We start from the raw sequence: 16,164 nt of genomic DNA, 5'->3' as shown, positions 1-16,164 counted from the left end.
GGCACTCCCTCTCACAGCACAGGCCAGTGCCAGGCCTGGAAACTCCGGCCCTGGTGTCTCAGGCACTGCCAGGCACCCACCAAAAGCCAGGATGTCGATTTGCAGAGGTCTGAGTGCCAGCAAAAACCCCAAACTGCTGGGTGGTGATTCTGCCAGCAGCAGGGAGTAAGGGTGACTCCTGCTGCCTTGCATGGATGCTATTTCCAGGGTCAGAGAACACTCAGCTGCCCCTGTCCCACATCCCCTCAGAGGAAGGAATAGAGTTTGTGACTGGCCTGTCCATCCTTGTACCAGCTGATGGTGGCAGCAGGAATGGCGTGAGCCTCACACTCCAGGGTCAGGCTGTGGTTCACTTTGATCTTCACCTCCTTAGGGGACAGCCCTGGCCCAGAGATGTCCCCTTTGGCAATGGTGGGTGGAACTGCACACAGACAAAGGAGAGGACAGAGACTGTCATGGCTTACTGGTTGCTGCAGCATTTCAGCATTAACTGGAAAAAGCTTATAACCTCCAGGAAAAGCAAGTGCATTCCCCCAATAAACTGCCTCTTGCCCACAGCCAAATTATTACTTTCTATATATATATATTTAGTACAGTTATTATGTACAAAAATATACAAAACTGTGTTCAACACTTTTTAACATGCAGGTTTTTAAACATGCAAACCTGACTACAGCCCTACCTAACTACAGCACTTAATTATTACATGTCTGGCTTCAATTCTATAAAGTTCAGGGCACTGTAGTCATTAAAGAGCATTTTAATGGAAACTAATATTCCCAGAAACATATGTTGGATCACAAGTCCACACTCAGGGTAGCTGGTGAAAACTCAACATTTCCACTGAAATCTCAGCGTTGCAAAATCCTGTTTCTTTCTGAATCAGAAGGAAAACAGAATGTTTCAAAATTCTTCAGTTACCCCCCAGCTTGGTCTCACAGTATTTTTGAAATTATGTAAAATGCTTTCAGAGCATTTTCTACTCTTTTTTTCCACTGGAAATTTTAAAATTTCCCCCTAATACGTACAGTATCCTAATAACTGACAGTTGCAATGGCATTTGGGGGTGGAGGGCTTTATGTTCCCACACAATCAGGCATTAGTAATGAACTTTTTGGTCATCTTCTCATTATTCCAAATCCATATTTGGGGCCTTATTAGGGACTTACTGTAATTAAATAACAGTATGGTTACTGTAAGGGAGCAAACCAATTCCAAATCAGACAGGGAAATTAAAAAAAAAAAAGGTAAAAATTATGCTTCATTGAGCCCATAATGAAGAGTTTAAGCATTAAAATTGAGTATTTAGGTTGAGATGTTCAAAGGATAATGTGCTGATGGAAGGACTTGAGTGGGAATTTTTTTGTGCATATGAAATCTTATGGAAGGATATGAAATTAGTATCCTATTTTACCTTCCTCAGTAAAGTTCCCTCTAGATGTTAGAGGCCATCTCCTGTTTTTCTAAAATGGTTTCTGTGTTCAGGAGATTCTCTGCACACATCACCCATTGTGCTGCACTCATCTGACTTGAAAATCAGCAACAAAAGAAGCATTTTAGAGGAAACAGGAGTTCAGTGTTTCTTAAATGTCCTCCCCTGGGTGATATAAAGGCTTTTAGTGCAACTGTATCATTGCAAAGGATGCAACAATCAACTTTTCTGGTGTCTTTCCATCAGCAATGTCAGGAGCTAATGCAGATGTTTGCTCAGCAAAGCCATTAATAGGAAATCTTGTATTCACCAGGACACACAACACTGCAATGGGGAAAACGGAAAAACGCAAAACTAAAAGAAATTTCAAAAACTGAAAGCATTGCCATACTGTAGACTTTCACTTGATAGTGCCTCAGTGTCTCCCCAGCCTCATTTGTGGCTATGCAGGTGTATCTTCCAGCACTGTCCTCCTGGGCATTCAGGATTTGTAGGGTCCGCCCACCTGCCAAAGACACCAATCTTTAATAGTTTCCCAGTTATTTAAATACTTCCTGCAGCATATTTCCAAACCCTTTGGTTCAAAATCTGCCCTCTGAAGAGCAGAAAACCTGACTGCTTACTACCACATGTAATAAGTGAGTACATGATTCATGGCAGTGCTGCGGATCACAGCTCCTGTTGCTTATGGATTCTTGGGAAATTTGTCACAAGAAATTTGTGCAGGGAATTTCTTGAAGCTATTTAGCCAGGACTCATTCTTTCTCTGAATGCTTGCAGTTAACAAGGTAAGGTACTCATACATCTACAGTACTCCAGTGTTCCCTCTGAAGCTTGTTCCCATTTTCCAACCTCCACAGGTACTACAGAAAAGTTATTCTACTAACTAAAAATGGCAAACTACTAATGACCTAGAAAAATCCCACCTAATTCTCTTTATTAATTTATATCTCTCTCCATCTAATTTCCACACTTAATAACAAGCAATTTATATTCATTCATTAACTCATATGCATCTTCCCATCATTATGCTTGATGGTACAAAAGAATAAATACACAAATAAACAATCAGTTAATTGTGAAGTACTTAAAAATATTGGAACAGGGAATGCTAGAGAAGTACAAAGAATCCCAGAATGGTTTGGGTTGGAGGGAAGTTAAAGCCCATTCATGGGCAGGGGCACCTTCCACTATCCCAGGCTGGGTTCAGCCTGGCCTTGGATACTTCCAGAGATGGGGCTGCCACAGCTTCTCTGGGCAACCTGTGCCAGTGCATTGCACTTAATAGAAATATATCCTTTGATTTTTTTAAAGAAGTCTGTAACAGAAAAATATGCAATAAAATAATTCGGTATTATTTCTCACTAAGAACAGAGTTTACCTGGCAGAATGCGGATGTTTCTGCTGGACTCTAAGGGATTTCCATCTTTCAGCCAGGTGATGGTGGCTGGAGGGTAGGAATAAGCTTCACAGACCAGTGAGGTGGGGCTGTTGAGGATAACAGTGACGTCCTCTGCATCCCCTTGGCTGTCTGCTCCCACGATGCTTGGAGCCACTGGGAACAACAAAATCAGTAACCACAGGGAGGAAAGCCCCTCTGTGAAAACCCAGTTTTCTGGCCCCTGTTCAGACTGTGAATCTGCCTGCACCCTCGGCTAGCTGGGTGGCAGTCCTACAAGGAGCACCAAAACCCAGACAACACTCAGCTGGTTTTCTGTTTTGTCCTGAAGTCAGCAGAGATCCCAAATCAGTGGAATTCACTCCCACCCCTGCCTTTGTCAAGTACAGGTTCCCAGGAAGCAAGGCATCACTCCTTGAGCCGAGCTGCTGCTTGACGATCCTGGAAGGAGGGATGAGCCTAGGAACAAGGCTGTGGAAAACAAACTCACCATTGTTTGTACTTCATTGTGCAATAACCCTCGTGTAAAAAAAAAAAAAACCATAAACAAAATGAGAAGTGCAGATGGTTTCAGCTTTTCTGAAGAGATCATAATCTGAAATGCTCTTCAGATGTTCCTTCCTTGAATCACAGTAAGCCAAAGTGCTTGTCCTGCCCATTCCATAGGGGTGATATCCTGTGAAGGTTCCCCCCTACACTCCAGCTCTGTTGTCTGAAGCACAGCACTGGTGTTTCTATTAAACCACTATCACTTATCAATTACTGAGATGTAAAATTCTCATAGACAGGCAACAGTGCTGTCAATAAAGCCCCACAGAATTCCAATGGGACTCTTTCTCCCTGAGCTGTCTGCTCCTCTGGCAGAGGCAGCCCAGCTGCTCACCAAGCACGTTGAGGCTGTAGGTTTTGCTCCTGTCCCCAGCAGCGTTGGATGCCAGACACGTGTATCGGCCTGTGTCCAGGAGCTGTGCCTCGGAGATCCGCAGCGATTGCCCACTGGACACGATCCTGGGATCTCCAGCCTCAGCCAGAGCCTGCCCATCCTTCAGCCACGTGACCTGAGGCACAGGGTTCCCTTGATGGAGTTGAGAAAATGGCAAACATGAGTTGCTGCATAACCTCTAGGATATACCAAGGTGTCTGAGAAACAGGAAAATACAGTTTCAAGTGTGCTCTTCATGTACATTCAAGAAGGGAAGTTTTGGAATATGTGTTCTGAAGTCTCTGAACCTCCTGAAGTGATATACACCTCCTCTGAAATTCCACATGCCTTTGGAGAAGAAATATCACAGCAACATCCCTCTTGGTTCATCTCATCCAACCTTTACAAGGAGTGCTTAGTCCTGTTGTAAGCACCGCAGTTAAATCTGAGATTTTAAAATCTCGTTGAACTGAAATCTCATTAAAAACAGGCTTTACAGTACCAGCAGTGATCTGACCATGTCATTGATGAGAAAAGGTAAATAATAAACTGTTCTTTTACCTGTCACCTCACACATCAGGGTAACTCCGTGCTTCTCTTTCACTTTCACATCTTCCAGTGCATTTTCCCCAACAATCCCTGGAGGCACTGGAACAGGCAAGGACACAACATCAGCATGGATTCCTTGCAACACTGAAATACAACAGGCTGCTTGGTGATGCTGCTAGGAGGGATAAACCCAGGAACACAGGATTAGGAAAACAAACTCACCACTGTTAGTGTTTGATTACACATCAACTGTCATAAAAAACCAAAAGCAATACAACATATTGCCAAGAAGTGGATACTGTGCCACGGTTTATCAGTGTTCTCTGCAAATACAGCTAATTCCATATGGGAATGAACACGCTACATAGGTCTAAAGGCACCTTGCTGTGGCACAAATTACATTTCTCTAGGGAAGTAGAAGATAAAACTCCTAAAATACCTATCCCCCCCACCCCCCCATACAGCCTATCCAAGGCAAGGAAACTCCTACTATATGGCTGATGTGGCTGACATGTTTCCAAATTATCCTGGTCAACTTGTGATTTTGGATGAGGAGGGCAGATTATGAGCGTGCTGGGGAGTAACTGAGGTGGTTAAAAACTGTGATCAATTATTTCTTTCACGGTAGAGGTATTTGTAGATCAGGCCAAAAGGAACTGGCCAGATCTACAAAAAACTGGCACTACAAGTCAAAGCAGGCATGGAGTGTAACAGGCTGAAAAGGAGATCTGTAGTTATTAGAAAGCAGCTCCAACTCCAGGAGATACAGGAACAACAACAGGACATTTTTTTGTAACAAAATGTCATAGTAAGGAGACAGATTTATGCTTTAATAATCCTGCAATATGCAAACTTTCAGTCTATATATAAGACCTAAGAAGACAGGAACTAAAATATATTTAGCAGCTTATTTGTGATCTAGCTCATTGCTGGAAAAAAATGTTCTATAGAAGTGAAAATCATGGAAATATGCAGAATTCATTGTCAACAGAGACAAGAATGTTACACCAGATTTCTGATAACTAATGAACGGTTCAAACTAGAGTGAAGGAAACAGATGCAGGGAAACAAAACTTAAAAATCATACACTTCAGGACCTAAGTCAGGCTAGAAGTTACTGTTATTCATAAACAAAGACAGCAACTCATTGCTTTCACTCCAAAAGAATACAAGAGGTCATCAACACATCTTCATTTCAAAAATATGGCAAAGCCACACCAAACCCTTTCCAAATATATAAATATTCTGCTTACTATTCCAAGCTCTGCCTGCAAATTGCTGCACCTCCTACAGTAACCCAGAAAAACCCTGGCATGCCTGTGTACAGTTCCCACTGGCAGGGACTGGTGAGGATACTGTGCCACTGTCAGGCTCCATTCCAGTAACTTTCCTCTAGAAAGACAAAGAAATCACTGGGGGGAAGGAAGAGAAGACTGAACAATGGAATTTTCCACTTGAAGTCAGCTTCACTGAGCATTTTTCTTCAAGGGAAACAAAGCCTATGCAACAGAGATTCCCAGAACCCTCAGGAACACCCTGCCACTAAAACCCTCCAAAGAAAACAGTCAGACAATGAATGCTTTCTAGTTTTTATCCATCTCCTCCATTCTACCACACTTACACTTCCATGACCTCATCAAATAAACATGAACTGACTTGAATGGGAGTTATCATTTACAGGGTGAGTATGTCCAAGTCAGCTGAAGGCAAAGGAAGATGAGGGTGCTCTGCACTTCAGAGAATGGAAACTGAGAACAAAGTTCTATACAGAAACACTGAGAGAAAACCTGCACTGTTATTACTGCCTGACAGTTATTGATAAAAGCAACACTTTTATCAATAAATTAAGTAACTAACACTTTAGTTACTAAACTAAGATGTAGTGTTTTCTGGGGAAAATACTGATTTGCAAAACTAAGCAATGTGATAAAGTAATACATTAATGGTTCCAAATAGCATTTAAAGAGCCTGTTGGACATCTCCTGGTCTAAGTACGTCAGCAGGATCGCCCCTACCACATTGGTTTATATCTTATGTCATACTAAAGGCTCTGCTGACTGAAGGTTTCCTACTGTATTGGAGCTGGGATTGCTGATCCTGGAGAAAGCTCTGGGGAGACTTTGGAGTCCCTTCCAGGACCTCAGTGGGCTCTAAGAGAGCTGGAGAGGAACTTTGGACAAGGGGGAATAGCTTCCTACTGCCAGAGGGTAGGGATAGATGGGGTATTGGGACGGAATCTTTCCCTGTGAGGGTGGGAAGGCCATGGCACAGACTGCCATCCCTGCAAGTACCCAAGGCCAGGCTAGACAGGGCTTGGAGCAACCTGGGATAGTGGTGCCCATGGATGGGGGGTGTGGGGGGGTGGTAGAATGAGATGTGCTTTAAGGTCCCTTCCAAATTAAACCTTTCTATGATTCTAGGTAGAAGAAGCTTCTCTTTACAACTTGATTTTCTGTCTATGGTATCAAATTAACTTATTTTTTTTCCCTAAGGACATGTGTTTTGGAATAATGTTTTTTAAAATACCAGCAAAGTATACAGAATGCCCTCCCCTCCTCACTGTACAAACCTGTCTCTTGTGCTGCCCCAAACCTGAGCAGGTACTCACCCAGGACAGAGAGGTGGAACTCCTTCCTGGCCTCCCCTGCAGCATTGGTCACCACACACGTGTAATGTCCCTCGTCTGCCGTGCCCGTGGGGCTGAGCCGCAGTGTCCGGCCCCCTGAGACAGCCAAAACAGCATCAGAGTCCTGTTCTAACACCCAGCACCATCCCAGGGCTGGGCAGGGCACACACACCCCCTGCTCCACTGCACAGGATTCATGGATCGGCACTTGGGATGTGGCAGAAATGCTGTACTTCCAGCACACACTTCTGGGCAGGAAACTGGGACAGCACACAGTGCCTCAGACAGCAGGGTTTTCACTCACAAGAGTGCTTTACAATATTGAGATTCTAGATTAATATTCAGGAAAATTTATAATGCCTCATCAGTGCTTTTTATGTGTGTACACACAAAAATAAGCTCATCTCTATAAACACCTTATATTACAAATATTCCTTAAGGTATCTTCATATTTATATATAAGGAATAAAATTCCACTTCTCCCTTCTAGCATTTTCATTAATTGTGCAAATCAATAATAATAACAGCTGATAATAGCACTGGTTTATATGCAATGCTTTAAAAGAACAGATTCTTTTTAACTCTGTGGTTGTCAAGTTACCTTTGCACAGACATGTTCATTTAAAAGGAAGATTTGCAAGTATGTTTGACCAAAGATCAGGAATATCCCTGCTTTGCCATCACAGAGTAACTTCTCTCTCCTTGCTTTTAGGCAGAGGAACAGCAGAACAGACATTAGGGAGCATTTGAGTGTGAAGCCAAAGGTGGCAGCCAGCCTGCAGCTTTCCCATCAGCAACCATTCCCTAACCCACACCACAGCTGCCCAGGGCAGCTCCTGCCTGTCACTGTTGGGATACAGCCCAGAAAGTAATGATCCTGGTCATGCACTTGGAGGAACAAACTGCTGAGGTGGTTACTGGATGTGCCTCTGCCCAAGGAGTCCTGCCTGCCATTGGGAGTACTGGGACACTGAGGGAGGCTCAAGTCTTCCAGCCTCAAGTCTCTCTGATCCCTTCTCCCTTCTACCCCTGCACAAGGCCAAAGCAGGAGCAGAAACCTGCCTGCCAGAGACTGTGACCTTCCCAGGCATCACACATCAGAACATACCCAGCCCTCCAGTGCTGAGGCAGGACAGATTTTCTACATTTAGCTAAACAAAAGCTCTCCTTCTTAAGGCCCATGTGCAGCTTAGGGCACAGCCTACATGGGAAGCAGGTGGGGTACAGTGGATTTTTTTCTTTTTCCTAGAAGATACGCAGGAAGGATCATCAAAAGCAAACATCAGTAACTGGACAATGCTCTAAAGCACTGGATGGGATTGTTGGGGTGTCCTGTGAAGGGCCAGGAGTTGGACTGGATGGTCCTTGTGGGTCCCTTCCAGCTCAGGATATTCTGTGATTCCATGATCTGAATTAACGGACTAAAAGCTGCCAGCAGTTTGTCCACACACTGAAATTATCTACAATGCCAAGTATGTTTTCAATCAACAGAACCAAAATCTTGCTTTGCCAAAGTATTTAACTCCAAAATTAGAGGAGTATTTTTGTTGTTTTTTACAGCTGTACAAGCACAAATAAAGCTCCAAGTGCCATGCTGGCTACAGTTCACTACCACATCGTGTAGCTTTCCGAAGCACGAAGTTTGGAGGAAAACAAAGCCCTGATCCCTGGCGTGTTTCCCCTCCCACACAGCCAACATCCAGAGACAATAAACATCTTTTTGTCTCTCCCTTCCTGACTCGAGATCCAGGAGGTGAGATTAGTGTGGGTGTAGAAAGCAACAGACAGGACAGAAACAAGCCCAGAAGATGTTATTTTTGTTAAACGCAACTTGACACAGAAGGGAATGCAGAGCAGCTCCCAGAGCCAGGTTCATACTGGGAAATAATCACACACCCACTCCTTTTCCCACACACCATATGCAAAAATGGGAAAGCAGAGGACAGGACTATCTGTAACTTTAAAAGCTGCACTCATTAAAACACCCTGAATATCAGCTTCAAATGCAGTCTTAGCTAAGCTCTTAAACACCTTCCAGCTCTCTACCTGTTGGATAGTTTTCTTAGGTTCATGGTGCAGGCTTTGCATGGTGGCTATCACAGAGTATCAGAAACTTCATCAAAATTTATTGTCATAAGATTTCTACTTGCCAGTGGCAAACCCAAGGTTGAAGAAACAACACAAGCAGAAATGCTTTTACATGGACTCATCTCTGAGGCTCCCTTTGGTTTCATATAAAGACCCACAAAAATTAAATTAAAGATGTGCTTTGGTTTTTGTCATTTGTTCTATCAAAGATTTTTCCTCTTAAAACAGTGAAACAACTGTGAAAATGAGGAGGTAGAGAAAAATAAATAGGAAAGCTAATGAAGTGTATTTCTGGCCATGACAAAGTGAGATGCTGCCATCTGTCCTCCAGCTTTCGTACCTGAGAGGATTCGCACCGAGCCATTCAAGGTGATGGGCAACCCATTCTTGAGCCATGTTATTGCTGGCAAGGGGATTCCTGAGGCTTCACAAACCAGGGAGATGGGATTCTTCTCCACAGTGCTGATGTTTTCAGGCAGCTGCAGGTAGCCACCAATAGTTGGGGGAACTACAGCAAATAGTAGGGAAAAGCCATACTTCAGAGCAAATACAAATTCATTTTGCTCATAAAACATTGTGTCACCCAAATATTAGTTTACTCAGAGAGAGTAGCAGGGTGGTCTTGGCTAAACCTTAATTTCTCTCTCCAAGAACAGAATATTTCTCACCATGACACTCACCCCAATATCATGCAAAATTATACTATATCCTGGTTATCTCAGGCAATGAAGCAACTTGGGGTAGACTGATATTAACAGAACAAGGGCTACAATTCTAAAATATTCAGGAGTTATAAACTTGGATTTGGGATTTTCCTAACACTGCAACTGGAGCTGCATCCCCTGCAGTAGATCCAGTAGGTGCACTGAGCTCCACACCATTGCTTGGCCACCCAGTGGTGAATTTCCATGTGCCCCAGGTGGACCCCACTCACCGTGGACGCTGAGGTCATATTTCTTGTCAGCCAGTCCAGCGGCGTTGGTGGCCACACAGACATAGCGGCCTGTGTCAGACACCCGGGCACGCTCCAGCCGCAGGACACGGCCCCCGGCCAGCACCGCCACATCCCTGCCACTGCCCAGCGCCTGCCCGTCCTTCAGCCACATCACTGCTGGCTCAGGAATGCCCTGAGCCTCGCACTCCAGGGATATTTCACTTCCCTGGGTGACAACGACCTCCGACGGGTGGGGACCACTGTTGGATATAGTTGGTCGAGCTAGGGAAGAAGAATGGACACAGTGTAGGAGTCAACTGGAAGCTGTACCTCAGAATCTTCACTTGCTGCTGAGTCAACTTTCCAATGAAGCAGGGCCAGTAAAAGGCAAATCACCTCCTTTTCCCCTCTCCCACAGCATAAAGTAAAAATACTTTTTAAAATGTTAACTTACAGGCAATTTTTAAAATTCAAACGAGAAAAAACTGAATTAAAGAAGACTGCCCCAGCACTGTCAATCTGTACAGATTTTGGAAGATTTTCTTCTCTATGGGATTGTTCAAAAATACCTCCTATTATTCCTAACAAAAATTCAATAAAGTCTAAGGGAATGAAGGGAAATCTAAGTTCCGTCAGTTGTTATCACTAATGCAGCTTGGGGACAAGACTAAAGGGGTTAAGTCTGTGGACTGTACACTTTCAATAGGGATATGCAGTATTTTGGTCAAGCTACAGGTCCAAATTGCCAAAATTTTAATGACATAACATTCTCCTTAAACCACCTCTACATTGTCCTACAGCCAGCACTGTGTCTGGAGACCCTGCAGCTCAGTATCACTGCCCAGCCTACACTCCCCTAACATTATTGCAGAACTGGCAAATCGTGATCAGAGTTTTCCTGGCACTTACTGTACACTTGAAGGCTGTATTCTTTGGTGGCACTCCCAGCCACATTTGAAGCAATACAGGTGTAAGATGCAGCATCAGACCTGTCAGCAGTTGCAACTTGGAGCTGTCTGCCCCCAGACAGCACCCGCACCCTTCCTGATGGCTCCGGCACCACAGGAGAGCCTGCAAGAAACCTTGTGTCACATGAAAGCATGCAAGTGGCCAGGAGCAAATGAAAATCATGTGGTGTGAAGTTCACTGTCTCATTCAAAAGGACTGAGATGCACAATTGCCCATTTTAGAAATACTCTGTCAGGGTCTTCCCAGAGAGCAGGAACTTGGCACAGGCAGATACTGAGGACTTTCTGTATTAACCACTGACCATGGGATACCCTAAGCTAAAGCACACTGACTCTCCCTCACACCCATCCAGAGTTTGGAACACCTCCACTGAACAGAAAGCTCAGCACTTTTAGTAAAACATCATTCATTTTTCAGTATATAACTGTCTCGTCCAGCAGTGCCAGTGCTTAGAATTGCATAGTTTAGGTTTGTTATAGATGAATAATGCGATAGTCAGCTCTCACAATGAAGGGATGAATATTATGTGTATGTTAAGAGAAGTATTATAGATGTATAGATTTGTTACTGTAATATGTTGTCCCATAGCCCTCTTCCCCCTCCCCCTTGTACTGTTGTCAGGGTATGGCCTTGGTAGTCAGGACATTTGGGGAGGGCCAGCTTGTTCCTAGGAGGTGCAGCATAATGTCACCTGGCCTCCAATCAAGATGTAAGAAAATAATCTCCACCAAGGGACAGCAAAGAAGGAGTTGACAAGACTCTGTGAGGGGCTAGGGGTATAAAAGGCAGAGCATCCATTTTGTAAATGAGCACATGCTGGTTTAGTCTTATTCTCCCAGTGCTGCTTTTTCTCCTTATTCAGTCTTTTTGTTGTATTTTGTTAAGGTTTAATAAACCTTTGAAATTTTAAAAGTGAGCATTGTTTCTCACAGATTTCACACCATCTCTGTGTTGTGTGTCACAGGCTTCTTCTCAGGAAATCCTCAGCAGAAATGTGACAGCAAACCCCACTGCATTCTCTGAGCAGATTCTTCAGTCCTGGAGACCTCAGATTATCCATCGTCATCTTTCCATACTGCAGGGAGACTTTGTGACAGAAGGAATGCACCTGCCATGGATACTTCTAACAAACTTTATCTTCATTTCCCTCTTGTGCATTTTAAGTCCACTTTACAAAGTGCACCAAACGTCAAACATGGTGAAAAATATACTCCTCTTCCTCTCTAACTGCTTTTCTAGACTTTGTAGCAGGTTTAAGTCTCCTTCCTGCCATTAAGTGTACACACATTAGCATTGCAGTGCATTTACATATCATACAAAGCCTTTCTGGCTTCCAAGAGACAGGGTTTAAAAATAACTTCCTGTTCTCTAAACAAAGTTATGCATTGGAAAAAGTGTTCTGTACTTAAAACCTGCTCTTTCCATGAGCCAAAATTAATTAAAGCAAGCACATATCATATTGAATTGTGCTGCTTAGAAAACACAAATATAAGCAAGATTGATTAACAACACATGAATTACCACACTGGAAGAGTAAATTATCCTATTTTGTCCTACATTCTGTCTCCAACCATGTCAATGCTTAAAAGGTGCTGAAAATAGCTGGCTTTTTCTGCTAATTCCTAAAGATGTGTTTGGTGATGTAACTTTAACCCCTAAAGCAAAAGGTGTGCAGACTACTTTTGAACAAGATGGGATGAGAGAAAGGGTTTGGTGCATCCCCAAAGCAATTACTACAACTACACACATCTTCGCCACTTGGCAGGATACCATGGCTGCAGATTTAAAACCAGCTCAGAGAACCCCTATTGTGCAGTGGATCACAGGGCAGAAACTCAACTCCACACCAAGGAACTCCCAGTGACTCTGGCCCTGACATCTGGGATCCAGAAACAAGTCTTACAATCCCAGAATGGTTTGATCTTTAAGGTCAAACCATTCTGGGATTGGTTTGATCATCTCATTCCAACTCTCTGCCATGGGCCCAGACACCTTCCACTTGCTCAAAAGACACCTACCCTGGTCTGGAACACCTCCAGGGACTGGGCACTGTGCTGCTGTCCTGTTGCCCCATTGTAAATAAATATATTAAGTGCTCCACAGTTCATTTTTGTCAGCTGAGCAATCTCAGCACTGCACTTCTCTTGCACCTCTAGGAATATCTAATCCAAGCAGAGATGAGACAGAGAAGGAAATAATCCACTCCTGGAGTTCACTTTACTCAGTGTCAGGACTGTGCAGATATCTACACATTTGAGCTCCTCAGAACACACCATCCAAAATGTACACAAGATGAAAAGAAAACCCAGCCAGTCAGAAAGATCCTATTTGCTTTATAAAACAGACAGCTGGAAGTTACCCACCATTCTTTTTCCAGGTGAGACTGGGTGGTGGGATGCCACTGGACTCACAGATCAGGCTAATCAAACTCCCTTCAGTGACTGTCAGCTGAGAGCTGTCATCCGAGCCAGAAATACTTGGTGACACTGCAAAGAAAAGCCAAATAAATGCAGCCTTTGAAACAACAATTATCAGGCAGCAGTAAACCCCAAATGACCCTCATGCAAATCTCTCCCATTCAGCTCTGAAGCAATAACAGTGATTGTCTCCTCAGTGCTAACCAGGCCCTGGCTAGGGAATACACTTGGCAATAACTGCATCCATCCTTCTGGCCTCTAAGGGCTGCTGCATGCACAGGCTTTATTTTGGGCTGCCTTTAATGGACTTCACTGAACAAAGCTGGCTTGGGGAACTTTGTTAAGTGACTCCAACTCTAAGAGCCTGCCTTATTCATGGCCTCAGTTCATAAACCCAGAGATCATCAGCAGCCACTTTTAAAATTCAGCCTACATTTTTCCTTTGAATTTTTCCCGCATCAGCACACTGGCTGCCACATCCAAGGTTATGGATCCCACCCCTCTGATCACCCTCCTGCAATAGAAGGATCACTTTGCTTTATAGCTCTGTGACTCTAAACCAGCTGCAGACAAAAGGGACCAATGTTTTACTCTGATTCTCAAAGTCTTAAAACACTTTGGTTCAATCCCTATGGAAGGGCTAATTCCCTCTTAGGAATCACGGAATCATTTTCATGAGATAAAAATAAGAGTAGGTAGAGAAAAAGCAGAGGAGAATGCAGGTTAACCTGGCAAATAAAACCTCCCAGGTGAACAACTTATGCAGCACTTTTTTAATGTATGTGACAATAGCCAGGTTCTCCTTCTCCTTCTGACACTTCCAGCTCTCCAGCAGCAACCAGATCTGTGGGGTTTGAAACAACACTGCCAAGGGCCTTATGATACTGTCTGCTTTACCCTTTATTTGTCCTGCTTCCAGCCAGGACAAGCCTGTGCTATTCTGTTAATTTAACTCATGGGCTGGCTCCTGGATCCATACTTAGCTCTCAGGATCTCACTAATCCTCAAAAGGATACAGTTCCTGGATTTAAAACGTCAAAATATGGCAAGGAGGCCTTTGGGTGCTGGGGCATAAATGCAACCTATAATTACAAACAATTATCCACAGATGGCTATCACAGGCAGCCTGTGGTTTCTATCAAGCTTATCCCATCAAAGCTGCTAAGCAGCAAAGAATTATCCCTCCACTCAAATTCTACTGGAATGGTCTTACTGCACAAAGGAATAAATCTAAATCCCTCCAGCAAAGTTCCTATGCAAAGGTCTGGGGGAGAGAGAGGAGAGCGGAGGTTGACCTGAAAAGTAAATTATATTTCCTTCTGCATGGGAAAATGGCATGATACTACAATACCCACCTCTAACTCAAATGCCATGAATGGGTCTTTTAATAATGGCAGACTTGAAATCTCTACTAAAAAATGTTATTTTAGCATTACAAACCCTCATAGGTAATTCTAGTCGTATGACTCCAAAGCAAGAAATTGATTTATAATAGTAAAACATGGACATTTCCATTTGTATATGAGAAGAAAATGATGGTGCAGAAAATCCCCTCAAAAGCAATTATTAAAATAATGTCCTAAGCCACATTTGCCATAGAGCCATTGAAAAGAATTATTAAAGGTGTTATTATGACTCAGCACTACTAAGTTTGTAGAGCAAATAAAGCTAGGTAAGGCAGCTTTTATTTATCTGAATTTTCGATGCTTCAGCATTTCAGTAAGTGGAAAGCTGGTATATTACTTTAAATAGCATTAAAGTTTTGGATCCAAACCCAAGTATTTATCACAGAATCATAGATCACAGAATGGCATAGGCTGGAAGGGACCTTAAAGATCATCTTATTCCAACCCTTTGCCATGAGAAGGGATGCTGCCACTCACTAGTTACAGCTCTAACTACTCTCATTCCTGCAAGCTCAACAAAGGCCTGTGGAGCAACCAGTGTTAATTTAGAACTAAATAAAAGCAATTTGAAGATGTGTGCACTGTCTTGGGCCTGCTCAAATATAGCAAATACAACATCTCCCTGCACAAGCCTCAGCAACTGTGTGTTGATGAGCTACAGAGGATTTCCATGTCTCACATCACAATTCAGCTCTGAGCTTCATTCCCGTTTCTGGAATAAGCTTAATAAATCTTACCCCAAATATTGACATTATAGTTCTTCTCAGTTTTCCCTGCAACATTTGTTGCTTCGCAAGTGTAGCGTCCAGTGTCCTGCACTTGAGCTCCTTCAATCTGGGCACAAAAGGAAAATCTGGGTTTCTTCTTCCAGCATAATTACTCATGAAATGTATAGAGATAGGGACCTCAGGTTCCAATTTTATTTTTACATATGTCTCCCTGAATATTAATAATAGAGCAGGAATCCAGCAAGCTCTGTACCCAGACCACCAGGGTCTCTGACATCCCTCCCTCCTCACACACTACTCTCTGCTGCCCCAGAGGAGCCCAATGCAGTCCCACCTCCATGGAGGGTGCAGCTCCCCAGGAAGGAAACCCAACACGCCCTGCCTGCCCAGCTTACCTTCAGCACACTCCCATCTCCAGAGATGCTCAAGCCTGGTTTCTCCAGCAAGGGCCGTCCATCCCTGAGCCAGGTCAGGCGGGGTGGGGGCACGGCGCTGCTGTGGCACCGCAGCTCCAGGTCCTGGCCCAGCAGCACTGACACGTTCTGCTCCTCACCCACGATGTCAGGGGGAACTGCACCAACACAATCACACACTTGGTTACCTCAGAAAAACCCTCTGAGATGACTGAGTACAACCATTCCCCAGCACTATCACCAGGGGCAACAGCCACAGGTCTTAAATCCCTCCAGGGATG

The 16,164-nt window shown here is 43.8% G+C and overlaps 1 protein-coding gene across 1 annotated transcript in view; it reads right to left on the bottom strand.

The window, feature by feature from the left end:
- Nucleotides 1-16,164, bottom strand: part of HMCN1 (hemicentin 1) — a 173,309-nt gene that overhangs the window by 52,800 nt on the left and 104,345 nt on the right. Inside the window, exons 41-52 of the mRNA XM_058842962.1 lie at nt 15,866-16,041; nt 15,480-15,576; nt 13,283-13,405; nt 10,860-11,021; nt 9,951-10,232; nt 9,357-9,524; nt 6,911-7,024; nt 4,315-4,401; nt 3,715-3,906; nt 2,814-2,987; nt 1,824-1,937; nt 276-421 (exon numbers count right to left, since the gene is read on the bottom strand). Coding sequence (XP_058698945.1) covers nt 276-421; nt 1,824-1,937; nt 2,814-2,987; nt 3,715-3,906; nt 4,315-4,401; nt 6,911-7,024; nt 9,357-9,524; nt 9,951-10,232; nt 10,860-11,021; nt 13,283-13,405; nt 15,480-15,576; nt 15,866-16,041 — 1,835 coding nt within the window. The remainder of the gene's footprint in view (nt 1-275; nt 422-1,823; nt 1,938-2,813; nt 2,988-3,714; nt 3,907-4,314; nt 4,402-6,910; nt 7,025-9,356; nt 9,525-9,950; nt 10,233-10,859; nt 11,022-13,282; nt 13,406-15,479; nt 15,577-15,865; nt 16,042-16,164) is intronic.

The sequence above is a fragment of the Poecile atricapillus genome, chromosome 7 (assembly GCF_030490865.1).
Source record: "Poecile atricapillus isolate bPoeAtr1 chromosome 7, bPoeAtr1.hap1, whole genome shotgun sequence".
Lineage (NCBI taxonomy): Eukaryota > Metazoa > Chordata > Aves > Passeriformes > Paridae > Poecile > Poecile atricapillus.
This window is presented reverse-complemented; position numbering and strand designations above follow the sequence as displayed.